Genomic DNA, 12,280 nt, shown 5'->3' with positions numbered 1-12,280 from the left:
CCCCCCCCCCCCCCCCCTTCTCCTTCCTCGTATTTTATTCCTCAACAATAAATCTGCTTACAGTACAGGAAGGAGACAGTGCTCCCTATTAGCGCGCAGTTAGAAATGAAAGCCTATCTGGCTGCAGCTGTGGAGGTTCTCCAAAGATGGGGACGTTTATTGTCAGGAACAAATAGAGGCCTTTTTATTTTGTCTAGCAGCTGACGCCTCTCCCCACCCACTCCTCTGAAACCGCTTTTGTCAGTAATGTAGAGTGGGCCGCTCGGGCAAAAGCGAAAGACCATGAGAGTTTCAGAGAAAAGAGAGAGAGAGAGAGAGAATAAGTGCAGGGTTTGTTGGGCCGATAAGCTTAGGGAGGAAAGGTCCGTCTGTTTGCCATATGTCATAATTATGTACTATTTCAAAACATTATCTCCCCCCATTAATACAGAGTTTAAACATATATGTGTTTCGGATGGTGTGTGTGTGCGTGTGTGTGTGTGATCAGATCTTTAGTTTTTAACCTCGGTGTAATGTTGAGACTCTTTGGCCTGCAGATTGGCCCCCCTCATTTAAACTGGGTTAGCTATGATCTGCCCCACTCTAACCCCAGTTCCTCCCTCCACCGCGAGCCCTCCCTCCCACACACACACACACACACACACACTCACACACACATACATGCAGAGTCTCTTAGCACAAAAGAAATATTCAGCTGTGGAGAGGGGGGTCCCTTCAGAGGGCGCAACATTGAACTGGGGGGGATTAAGAAGAAATGGCTGGCTGACACTGGGGTTGCCATGGCGAAGCCCTCTTTTCACCTCTCCCTCGACCCTCTGCCTATTTTTCATTTCATGTCTCATTGTGGGGCGAGGTGTAAGTGTGTGCGCTTGCGACTGTGATGGAGTAGGGAAGAGGTAACGCGGTGTATGATTTCAGGCTCTTATCGCTGCTTCACCCTCACACGCTCAGAAAGCAGGGCTTCATGCTTCTTTGTCCACTAACTGGGTAGATAAAAGGGCATTATTTGATGTTATATACAAGCTAATGTGCGCTGTTTGTGCAGAGGCTGTCTAGAATAATTTGCAGCACATTCATAGACAAAACCATGAAAGAATGCAGAGGCAGTAACTCAAGGATCCAGCACATTCACAAGACAAAAACCATTTTGTCTGTTTTATGACTTTCTGAATTACAGCTGCTATGATGTGACACATTACTCATCCATTGTAGCCGGTGTCCTATCAGACTAGCTCGACGTTGGCCTCCCTGCCCCGGCAGAGTAATAGATGCAGGTCTAGCTTGTATAATGACATCAGCACCCCAAGCTGATGAAATTGGGCGGTAAATGACCATAGAGGAGCGTTTGTCATTCTGACGTCAGCTCTCTGTGCAGCCGGCAGCGCGGTGACACTGTCGGTAGTTGTTCCCCTCGCTTTGGCCTGCTTTCGACAATGGGAGCTCATAGTCTGGGGGTCACGCAGCGGAGGGGGCCTGAAACAAGCTGGGCCGCTCAGTAGGACATCAGCATTGTTCTCTGAGCTAGACGTCCACAGGAGCTCGGTTGTGGGGAGCTGAGCAATGCAGGGGTTTGGCATAACCACAATTTTTTTTTTTTTCCACTTTAAAAAAAAAAAAATCTTTCTGATTAAAAGGTCAGCTCCCCTTAATTGCACAAATGCATGCTTTCACAAAATTTTGTCGCATTTTTTTATTTTTTCAAAACAATGGAGATAAAAGGAACTTTGTCACCGAAACGCGGCTGCACCGAAGACGGATCATTTCTCAGACGTCAGCGGGGACATTGGGACTGGAGAGGAAGCAAAAATGAGCAGAATGAAAAAAGACCCTTGTGGATTATTTGGCTGGGACAAATCATTTCATATTAGTGTTTTTTTTTCTCATGGCGTGACCACAGTAGATTTTATCCCCTCACCTATAATACAATACAGAACAATCTGATAAGACACAACATGATTCAATACAATAAAATACAGTACGGCGCAATGTGACAGGCAGGTCAATTTTATTTGTGTAGCACCATTGGTACACAGGGGAGTTCAAAGTGCTTTACAGATACAGGGAAATACATTAAAATAAGAAATTACAATAAGAAAACCCAGAAAATTGAAAGCATTACATTAAAATTTGTGCATTACATTTAAGAAACATTTTAAAATTGTAAACAAAGGGCTAAGAACTGATTAAGTAAATGGATAAGCTGATAAAAATAAACTCACTTTTATGGGAACACTGTAGCAAACAATATTGTTTTCAGTTTTGATTCTTAAGAACCAACAGTTTCAGCACATCTTAGATACAATACATGATTTATTATTGCCATTGTGAAAATTGATTTTGCTGTAGCTGCCTTTACAAAAGTCTGCAAATTAATAAACTATCAAAGCGTTCTTACACATAATCCAGCAGTAAAATACATTTTGCCCTTCTCACTTTAAAGATAATCACAGAGGCAGATTTATTGTATCCTCGTGGCTAAGTGGCACCACGAGAAGGAGAAGCTAGAAGGTAGTCAGGAAATAATAAAAGTAAGAAAAACTCTTCCTTGAGTCTTTGTGATTTTGTTTCAAAGTGCCTTCTAAAGACAAGAGCACTTTGGAGTCTTGGTGCTAACAACCTGATGTTCTGTGTGTTTCAGATGCTGCTGCGACACGTTTTCATCCGAAGATGAAAGACTTTCAGTTCCTGTGAATACTGAGGTGGTAGCACCGCGATAAAGCGCATGTTCACAGCTCGCATTCAAGCTTTAAGCACACCTAGTTGTACTTTTTTTTTGTGTATGTGTGTGGCTAACATAATCCGAGCTGTCACTGCCCTGCAGACAGAACACTCATTCTGCCACTGTCTTGTGTCATCACGTCACCCCGGTTGTGCAACCTGACCTCTACGGTTTTTGAGCGAATTCCCCGTCTCTCGCTCGTCCTCCTCCTCCCCCTGCGCCCCGTTGTCCTGTCAGTTTGGCTCACGGTCGCGCGGCTGCCGTCCCCGCCTGCCTCGGCGAACATTCAACGCTGTCGGTGAGTTTGGTATGAATCGCATGAAAACCATCGACCGTTGACTGTGCCCCGCGGCTCGCTCTGGCCACGTCAGAACTGAGCAGGAAGAACAAAAGGGCAAGTGGGCGCCACATGCAAATGCAGAGACGGAAAGCACATGCACATAAGTGCCACTCTGTTTTCCACTGTACCCAAAGAGCAAAGGTCACAATCAACATTCATTGCTGTCGCTGGGTTGGACTCTGTAGAAAAGCTCACTGAACAATGAGTGCAACTGTGGCCCAGATCTGCCTGACTCGCGTCTCAGCCAATCAGACCACCGGATGTGAAGCACTCTGATTTCTTTATTTATATACTTCTTGTTTTCCACGTCTATTTTTTCCCCCTCTTCCTCTCCCTCCCCTCCCCAGCGCTGGGAGTTTTTTAAGAGGAAGAGAGGGAGATAGGCGCACGAATAGACTTCTGGCTGCTCGCTTGTCCTCATCCTCCTCTCCTCTCCTCTAATTGATGGTTATGTGTGCAGCAAGGGGGAAGGAAGCAGAGTGAATGTGTAATCATTTAGAGTCTCTTCTCCTTCAGATGTTTCATCCCTCTCTTTTTTGTTTGTCTAATTATACAGTGAGCTCAGTTAACTGTGTGTCTGTGCTGGCAGGAAAGACGGATTGGCAAAAAGGGAGGACAAAGGAGGGAAAAAGGTTCAAAGATTACAGCTCGAGAAAACGAGAGTCTAGTTTTGAGAGTATTTCCTGCAATATATGGACAATGCAATACAATATACGTATCAGATCATGTATTTTTGTATTGAATTGTGTTGTATTGTATAGACCTGGTTTGTATTTTGTGCATTCCACTCTAAAAAGACAATTATTTCCACCTTTTTGATGAAGGTTGTCCCATTGTGTGTATTTAAATTTAATGAGAGACTGTCTGCCTGTCTGCCTTGTGTGTGTGTGTGTGTGTGTGTGTGTTTGTGCGCTCACACACTCTTTGATGGAGGACGTGTCTGCTGATCTCTGGGTGCAATATGTTATTTTCCTTCCATACTAAAGCCGCCTCTCTCAAGGGGAGAAGCACTTTATAACCTTGTCTTCCTTTGCAGTCTCGGGTCGCCACACTGTGGTGATAACTCCTAATGTTATATTTCTGAATCTCAGGACATGCTGCGATGTCTTCTTTTTTTTACTGATTGATTAAGCCATTCAATAAAGTTCAATCCAAACCAAATTATCAGTCTTTGGCGTGATTTTTTTTCCTGTTTAAATTCCCACATTTAACTCACATTCAGCACTAATTCACCTAATATCCCCCCAGCTTTATCTCTCACTTGTCTCTATTCTGTTTCTGTCTGTCATTTAGAAACCAAGCCTCATGTCCATGTCCTCGTCTACCAGGTCTCTCTGTATTATTCATAGAAAAGCACTCTGTGCAGTGGTGCGTACGAGAGGAGGTGATGTAACAGTGGCTCCGAGTGCTGCTCTGGACCCTCATTTGGGACGGATTCATGCGAAGGCGAGGAAAAACAAAAAGTCCAGTTTGTTGAGTTATGTTGGCGCTGCCAACAACTACAGCTAATTTATGTAGCTGTTGGCATAAAGGGAAACATGTTTTGTATTTTGGGGTCAAACTGAGATCTACTGGAAATTAAATGACAATTCAAAAGTTTGCATTTTAGGTAGCAAAAAAAAAAAAACCTTTAAAAGCCATGCTGTTTGATTGTTTATGTGTTAAAAGTGAAATGAATGAATAAAAGTTTCAGATAAAGCCAATTTTGTGTAAACCTGTGCTGGAATTTAGCAATGTGACAGAACATTTTTAATTAAAAGCAGAACCCCAGCTGTCTGCTAATCTCACAGCACTTTAAAGTGATATTACCTCCATCTAGTGTTGAGTCTTTGAAACAGTTTTGGCCTCCAAGAAGTGGGGAAATCACAAAATAATAGGAAGCCAGCGTAGATCCTAAAAATCATAATTTACTTTTTATTGCTGGCTGCAAAAAGGGTAAAGACTATAATGCTTTTGTCCAGGTTTGTTTGTCATTTTATCAAAACATCTCATGAACCACTGGACGAATTTAAATGAAATTTAGAAAGGAATCACTGGATGTGCATCTAAAGCAGATTAACTTTTGGAGTCAGCCCTATTCAAGATGGCCGCCACAGCAATGCAACCTTGGCACAAAAATGGCTGCAACTCAGCTAAATTTACAACAGATACTGAGCTTAAATAGTAGCTGAGAGTCCAGTCAATGCTGATTTATTTAAAAAGCAATTAAAAACCCTGCAAGATAAATCAAAGTGCTGAACAATTAATAAAGGAAACCTAAAATAATAATAATAAAAAATGGAATTTATTTTAAAACAAAACAAGCAGATAAAACACCATCATTTCTCATCACAAGATGTCCTTAGATTAATAAATGATCAATTATTTTACTCTTAGTTCCCTAAGTTATGTTCATGTTTATATTTAATCTAGTTTTATTTAGATTTAAATGACATTTTATGTCTTTATATATATTTATTTCTCACATACAAATGAGCATATTAGCGCAATAAGAGGTATAGATGCCTGCTGCAGGGTTGGTATATCAAATCCCTGAATCGAAAATAGGAAGACAACAATTCCTCCGTCCAGCTGCCACTGCAGAAAAACATGTTATGTAATGAACACTGTTCTGCACTCAATGTTTGTATTTAACTTTTAATGGGTCACGAATTCCCTACAGGCTCAAACATTCACAGAATTTACAGTCCTGGATGTTTCCAGCCCGAACACAATCCTTATGAGTTTTAGTGTAAAACTAAACTGTTTTTAATCAATAAATAGACAATAATTGTTATTTCTACGCAGGCCGAAACAGTTTGAGAAGCTGCATTTGTCAGCAGCAGTATTTCAGTTTAAATACAACTGAGGGGGGATTTTCTGTGTCTGTTTGCTGCCTCGTCAGCTTGAAGGTTTAAGCTGCTTTTACTCAAAACTTTAAGCTGCGGCGCTCTCTGCCACACAGGGGAGAAACTGGGGACAGAAAGCCAACTTCAAAGTGCTTTTTAAGCTGAAAAAAAGGGGGCTCCTCTGGAGGGAAAGAGTGGAATGAAGAGATGCGAGATATGAAAATACCTCCGGCCACAACAGAACCCCAGAAACGTGGATCAAACATCACACGCTGTCTGGAGATGCACAAAACAAAACCGTCTCATGACTGAAGCATCAAACCACTGATAATGACAATGGCTCTCATGCTTTTGAGTAACCTTTTGCAAAAGACTGTAAATTTTAATTCACACCTGTAAAATTGAATGATTTTATTAAGACTAGTTGGACTTTTACCTCACAGTTTGCTTTATGTTTTATTTAAACCCTTTAAATGTCTGAGTTTATTTTATCTGCATGTGATCCGCTTTTTTTCAAGCGTAGCAAATTTTATTTCTAATGGTAGGGAAAAAAACCCTTGAGCCATTTAAAAATCCTTGCAAACAAACGTCATTATGTGCACACATGGGCTAAAAATAATGCTGTTTAATGAGGTCAGTGTTTTGGTTTGTTATGAACATAAACGGCTGCAGTTTCAGACTGTGGAGCCGTTTCTGTTGATCTGGCAGTAGAGGGAGGTCGCTAACTTTCATTTCCTTTCATGCTGCCGTTTCAGCATTTTTTTCCCCCCATCATGTCCGCATGGGTTTACTTACACAGTGCCTGAACAAGTTACAGAGTCTTGCAGCAAACTTACGTAATAACCAAGACTTCAGGTTCTCATCAAAGAGAACACATGTGCATTGTTATGGATGTAAACCCTGACACCTGAATCAGGTTACATCTATGAAAGCACTGATGGATTTTATTTGAGCATTCTGTCCGGCTTTACTTTCTTCACATACACAAGGATTAATGTCCTCTTAAACAAGATCGGAAAGTCCAGACGACATCTTGACTTTAGAAACTTTTGACAGATTAGCATTTGAGTAGCTTGAAGCCACACCTGTGGGAGATTTTAGGGCACACCTCAAACACTCTGCTTCTTTGTGTGACGCCGTGGGAAGATCAAAAGAAATCAGACAAGATATCAGGAAGAGAACTGTCCACGTCCACGACTCTGGCTCGTCGTCGGGTGCACTCTCCAGATGCCTGAGGGGTCATCTGTTCAAACATTTATACACAATATAAAAACCACGAGAATGTCCCTGCCATCGTACCGCTCATTGAAGGTTCCAGAGATTAACAGAGATGTTTCGGTGTTAAATGTGCGTCTCAACCTCGAAACAAAAGCAAAAGATCTCGTGAAGATGCTGCTGAAGCTGGTCAAAGGGTCAAATGAGTCCTGGACCAACATGAGCTGGAAGACCACTCAATAAGGAAGAAGACATTCTTCCAAAAGCAACAGAAAAAAAGCCAGATTACAGTTTGTTAATGCTCACAGGAACAAAGACCTTAATGTCTTGTGGTTTGATGAAACAAAACTGAACTGTTTGGCCACAAGCTTGTAAGCCTGAGAACGCCATCCCAGCTGTGAAGCACGGGGGTGGCAGCATCGTGTTGTGTGTGTGTGTGTGTGTGGGGGGGGGGGTTGCTGCTGGAGGACCTGGGAGAACATTGTGTGGAAATACTGAAGCAACATCTCAAGACCTCAGGCAGGAAGCTAAAGCTTGGAGACAAATAGGTCTTCAAATGCACAGCGATCCTAAGCGTCCTGCCAGATTAGTTACAAAGGGGCTTAAAAACGACAAAGTCGATGTTTTGGGGTGGTCATCACAAAGCCCTGACCTCAATCTTAGAAAATTTGAGGACAGAGCTGAAAAGGTGTGCGTGAGCTCAGTTCCAGCAGTTCTGTCAGAAGGAATGGGACGAATTCCAGCAAACTATTCAGAGAAGCTGAGGAAGGAAACACAAAATATTTGATCCAAGTCATACAGTTTAAAGTGCTACTGAATACAAACAAAAAAAGGGATATAAAGTTTTAAGCAAAAATGTTCAGTATGTGTTGTGCAGCCATCTTGAGTTGGATCGACTCCAAAGGTTTATCAATTATTGGATGTATATCCAAGTTTCATTAAAATTCATATTTTGCTAACAAAGACACAAATGTATAAAGTACCTTGTAAAGAACCTTTGTTGGAAATAGTGGAAAACTTTAAAATGGTTCTGGGTGAAAGGAATGTTTATCTTTTATCACTGACTATGTGTGACGCAACAGATTTAAAGATATGTTGCGTTAACATAACCTGTGTTAAGGCATGTCAGATTCAGATCAAAACACGTTGAACTTCAGTCTAAACAAACTTCCTAAATTCCTGTATTTTATCTAAGCATTTAATGCAGCAGCTTTTGTCTCGGTGTGGAAATACCTGTTCTGTTGCGTCATTCAGACTGTTCCCACAACATCTTCCCCAGATGTCACGTGTCAGGTTTTCACAGCTTAAACTGTTTTTTTGTTGTTTGATCACATGGTGCAAAATTCCCAGAGCTGGAATTTCTAACAGGAAGTGAATAAGGAAATATTTATTGCCAGTAAGGGCATCATTCAAGATGCCGACACATTCACAGAAAGCAGAAACACAACGCCCTTCGATTGTTTGTCTTATTTACTGTGCAAAAGATTAAATGTTCTGAACTACTCATGATTTCTCTAAAGAAGCTGCATTTTTGTAACATTTTGAGGCCGTATCCATCAATGTTTTTTTTCAGGCTGTCAGAAACCTCGGTTGTTTTTTTCAGTCCAGTTCTTGTAACAGACTATGACAGCGTATTGTTCAGAGTGCGCTTAAAAGATTAGAAAAGCGAATAGACGGAGGACAAAAGAAGATTTGTCGGGCATAAATAAAGTATCAATAAAAGAGGAACGGAATCTAAAAGTCAGGTCCTTATGAAACAAACAAACTCTGACACAGGACCTGAGAGCTGATCCTCTACTGAATGTCAACATTTCAGCTGATAACTGTTTGGGGATCACCTCGTTGGAGCTTAAATTGTTTTTTCACAAGTAAAACTCATTTATTGTTGGTATTTTCATAGATTCAGCTAAACACATGGGAGTGAATTGTGTGTTTCTAACAGGGCGATGGGGTCAAAGTGCCTAAAGATTCAGTTTAAAGTCGTTAAGTTGGTTGTCACGGGTCGACATAACTTTGGTTCATCTGCTGAGTTCAGGAGCTGTTTTATACCTGAACGACTGATAAAGCCAGAGGTAAGCAGCCTAACAAACAAGTCAGGTTCTGGAGTGAAAATAAGTGAAAAAGCATCAAAAGTCCAAAGAAAACTTTGAAACAATTTGGAAAGTTTAAAAATATATTCATTCAGGTTCCTTTAAAATGGAAAAAGAACAGTTTGACTCCTTCAGAGCAAAACATAAAAAACTACTTATGGTTTAAAGGGGGTGCATATTTTTTCTACATTACATATTTTTATTTAATTTGCAGTACTTGGAAGAAATTTGATTTCACCTTTTTCATTGTAAAGGTTTTGTTTTTGTCAAAAAAGAGCAACTTATACAGATCACAACTGCTTTAAAATAGCAATAAAAGGATAAAACATCCAAGGAGGTAAATACTTTTTGTAGGCATGCTTTTTTTGTGAATACTTTTGTATCGTCTTCACTGTAGGTGCATGATTAATAAAGTAAGTTGAGCAATTACTTTTTTTAAGCGTGTCAACTTGTTGGTTTGCTTTTAAAAGAAAGACCACTCCCAGGCAATCAGTGGAAAATTATGAAGTCTTTATCGATTTTAATTTTAATTTAAGTTACAAAGTAAAAGTTTCATACGATGAATAACTTCAGTAGCTATAACTCAGCCCGTAGTCAGAATGAGTTGTGGAGATGCGACATAAAGAAAGCGCGAGTCTTTAAAGCTTTGAAACGGTGCTGCGTCTCTTTCTGACTGCGAAACAGATACAACAGAATAAACGTGGATCATCTAATGAAGTGTTTCCCAAACTTTTCAGCTTTCAACCCATAAATTAATAGTGACAAAGGTGTTTGACCCCATCTGTTGGCTGTTTAAATACCCCAAAAATGGTAATGACCCTATTAAATAAGAGCATAACGAAAACAAAAACAGTGCTAACATCCATTATGTTATTTTTTTAAATCAATTTATAATTTGTATTTCAATTCTCTGTCACAATTATGGTTCAAATATATCATAAAAACTAAGTTTTAATTGCAGGTTTATATCTGGAGATTATCTGAGGACCCCTACTTGGTGTTGGGAGACCCACATCCCGACCCCAACTTTGGGAATCATTGATCTAATTTATGTCAAGTTTTCAGCTAATAGCTCTTTGAGAACCACCTTGGTGGTGCTCCAATGCTATTTTAGGTGTCAAACTGAGCTATTGTTGGTATTTTTCATCAGTTCAAATGAAACAGATGGGAACAAATTATGGATTTTTTTTAATGAAAACTTGGAGAACTACTGATTTAGACCAGTTCAAAATGATCAGGAGCAAGTCTGGCTCCTTGGCAGACAAACACCAAGAATTACCAAGTATTTTGCACAACATAAAACTCACAAAACAGATAGGCATTTTTTTTAAACAAAACTTTAATAACTTTTTAAAGGTGCAACAACATAGGTTCTTCATGAAAACAAAAAAACAAACTGAATATTTACAGTGCTCTTAGAACTGAGCCGATAACAACATTGTTGTATTATATTGCCAGCAAGCTTTTCAAACCGAAGTTCAATAAATTACATAAGAGGAGGAAGCTCCTCTGGAACTTGAGAAACCTGAGAAGATTTAACATCTTTGGGGGGACATCAGGGCTTCTTTGTGTGGTGCAGCGCCTGTGCTTTCTGATGAACCTTCTGAGCTTCATTTCTGCAATGGGAATAAAGTCAGAGTTTGTTACTTCTCTTTCTTTACAATTGCAGCTTTAGTCTTTATTGTTACATTTCATTTGTCCTCCTGAAGGATCTTACCTGATGAGGTTAACGTAGATTATCACCCATTCCTTAGCAGGATCAGCGCAGGCTTTCTTTCCGTCCTTCAAGTGGAAACTAGATTTGTTTTTGAAAAAAGATGACATGAATTAACTTATTGGTCATAAATTCTATAGTTTTTTCTAAGAACCATGAGATGAACATGACTTTATTGCTACTCACATGATGGCACTGATTGGGCACAGCTCTGTAATAGGCTGCACTGAGTAGCCCTTGATGCGCTCATATCGTAATTTGCCCTTCATGTACGTCCGACAGCATCCGGGCCGAGCTGTAGGGGGGACAAAAGACAAGAAAATCTAATTAGAAAAAAAAACAAACAAAAATAATTAAGAGAGTGATGCCTGTCTTTGTCATGTGCAACGGGAATAAATGTGTAAAGTGTGAAGAAGACACGAACCTGCAGATGTGTCCGTAGCCATCACACAAAGAGTAACCAGCGTTATCAGCGTCACTGTGACTTTGGTCGACACCATGTCTTCTTCTGAGCTGCTGCCTCGTCTGTTCACAGGTGGAGTCAGGGCAGCTGTGGATTCAGACTGCTTACCACTGAAACCTTATATACTTGAGGGAGTCTCAGAAGAAGAAAAAAAAAAAAAAGAGCTCCGCTCGTGGATTGGGCACAAATTAGTCGTGAAAACCCCAGTTTTTTCCCTAAACAATACAAAGGAGGAAGACAAAGGCAGAACTTGCCTACACACACAAAAATCCACCCACTGTAGTAGTTTAATGTGATCTTTGAACTCAGTCTGCTTTGTTTACTGATGTAATATAAAGAAAAAGCCCCAGGCTTCGTTGATTACATTGTTACATTTGACTATAAATAGCACCAGTTCAAGGTTAGGACACATCTCCACATTTATATAAATAAACTCCTTTAATTTGATTATTGTGTGCCTCTATTTAGAAAAAACTGAGGAGATTTCTGGTCAAAAATGCATGCATGATTTAACTGAATGTTGTTCTCTTTCAGCAATAACCAAGAAAAAAACATATTATTATTATTTTTTGTAAATATTTAGAAAGCTTTTTTTTGGTTTGTTTAAATGATCATTTTTTTGGCCAAAGAAATCATCCAAACTTAACTTGATTAAAAGTAAAAATGTTAAAAATAGAAAGTTAAAATTAAAAAAACCCACATTCAAGAGGATAAAACCACAAGAAAAAACTTTGCTGTCTCGACAAAAATGTCTTCAGTGACAAATCATCGGTTTGTTTTTGCTCTGCTTATATTTTTAGTAAATTAATCGTGTTCAGATCAAAAAGGCAAGAAAAACCTTTAATTTTTTTTCTACTAAAATGCAGTGGAACAAAAGTATGGAAGTGGTGTGACACTCAAATAGGTGCATG

The 12,280-nt window shown here is 39.8% G+C and overlaps 1 protein-coding gene and 1 long non-coding RNA gene across 2 annotated transcripts in view; one reads left to right on the top strand and one right to left on the bottom strand.

Annotated features, from left to right (window-relative positions):
* Nucleotides 1–4,220, top strand: part of LOC119618034 — an 11,011-nt gene extending 6,791 nt beyond the window's left edge. Inside the window, exon 2 of the long non-coding RNA XR_005234552.1 lies at nt 2,639–4,220. This is a non-coding gene — a long non-coding RNA (uncharacterized LOC119618034). The remainder of the gene's footprint in view (nt 1–2,638) is intronic.
* Nucleotides 4,221–10,513: 6,293 nt separating this feature from the next.
* On the bottom strand, nt 10,514–11,483 carry ccl20a.3 (chemokine (C-C motif) ligand 20a, duplicate 3). Its single transcript, XM_017422208.3, has 4 exons — nt 11,331–11,483; nt 11,093–11,201; nt 10,910–10,987; nt 10,514–10,808 (listed from the first exon to the last, which is right to left on the bottom strand). Exons 1-4 carry the CDS (start codon nt 11,404–11,406, stop codon nt 10,748–10,750), a joined length of 324 nt encoding a protein of 107 aa, XP_017277697.1. The 5' UTR covers nt 11,407–11,483; the 3' UTR covers nt 10,514–10,747.
* Nucleotides 11,484–12,280: the final 797 nt, after the last annotated feature.

This window comes from Kryptolebias marmoratus, linkage group LG20 (genome assembly GCF_001649575.2).
Source record: "Kryptolebias marmoratus isolate JLee-2015 linkage group LG20, ASM164957v2, whole genome shotgun sequence".
Lineage (NCBI taxonomy): Eukaryota > Metazoa > Chordata > Actinopteri > Cyprinodontiformes > Rivulidae > Kryptolebias > Kryptolebias marmoratus.
Note: the sequence above shows the minus strand (reverse complement) of the source record. Positions and strands in the feature narration are given on the sequence as shown.

Excerpts from the sequence above, each read along its gene's own strand:
- ccl20a.3 (XM_017422208.3), bottom strand. The coding sequence starts at position 11,406 with ATGGTGTCGACCAAAGTCACAGTGACGCTGATAACGCTGGTTACTCTT. Across the intron at positions 11,202-11,330 it reads GGCTACGGACACATCTGCAG|CTCGGCCCGGATGCTGTCGG; the intron begins GTTCGTGTCTTC and ends TCCCCCCTACAG. Across the intron at positions 10,988-11,092 it reads TGCCCAATCAGTGCCATCAT|TTTCCACTTGAAGGACGGAA; the intron begins GTGAGTAGCAAT and ends AAACAAATCTAG.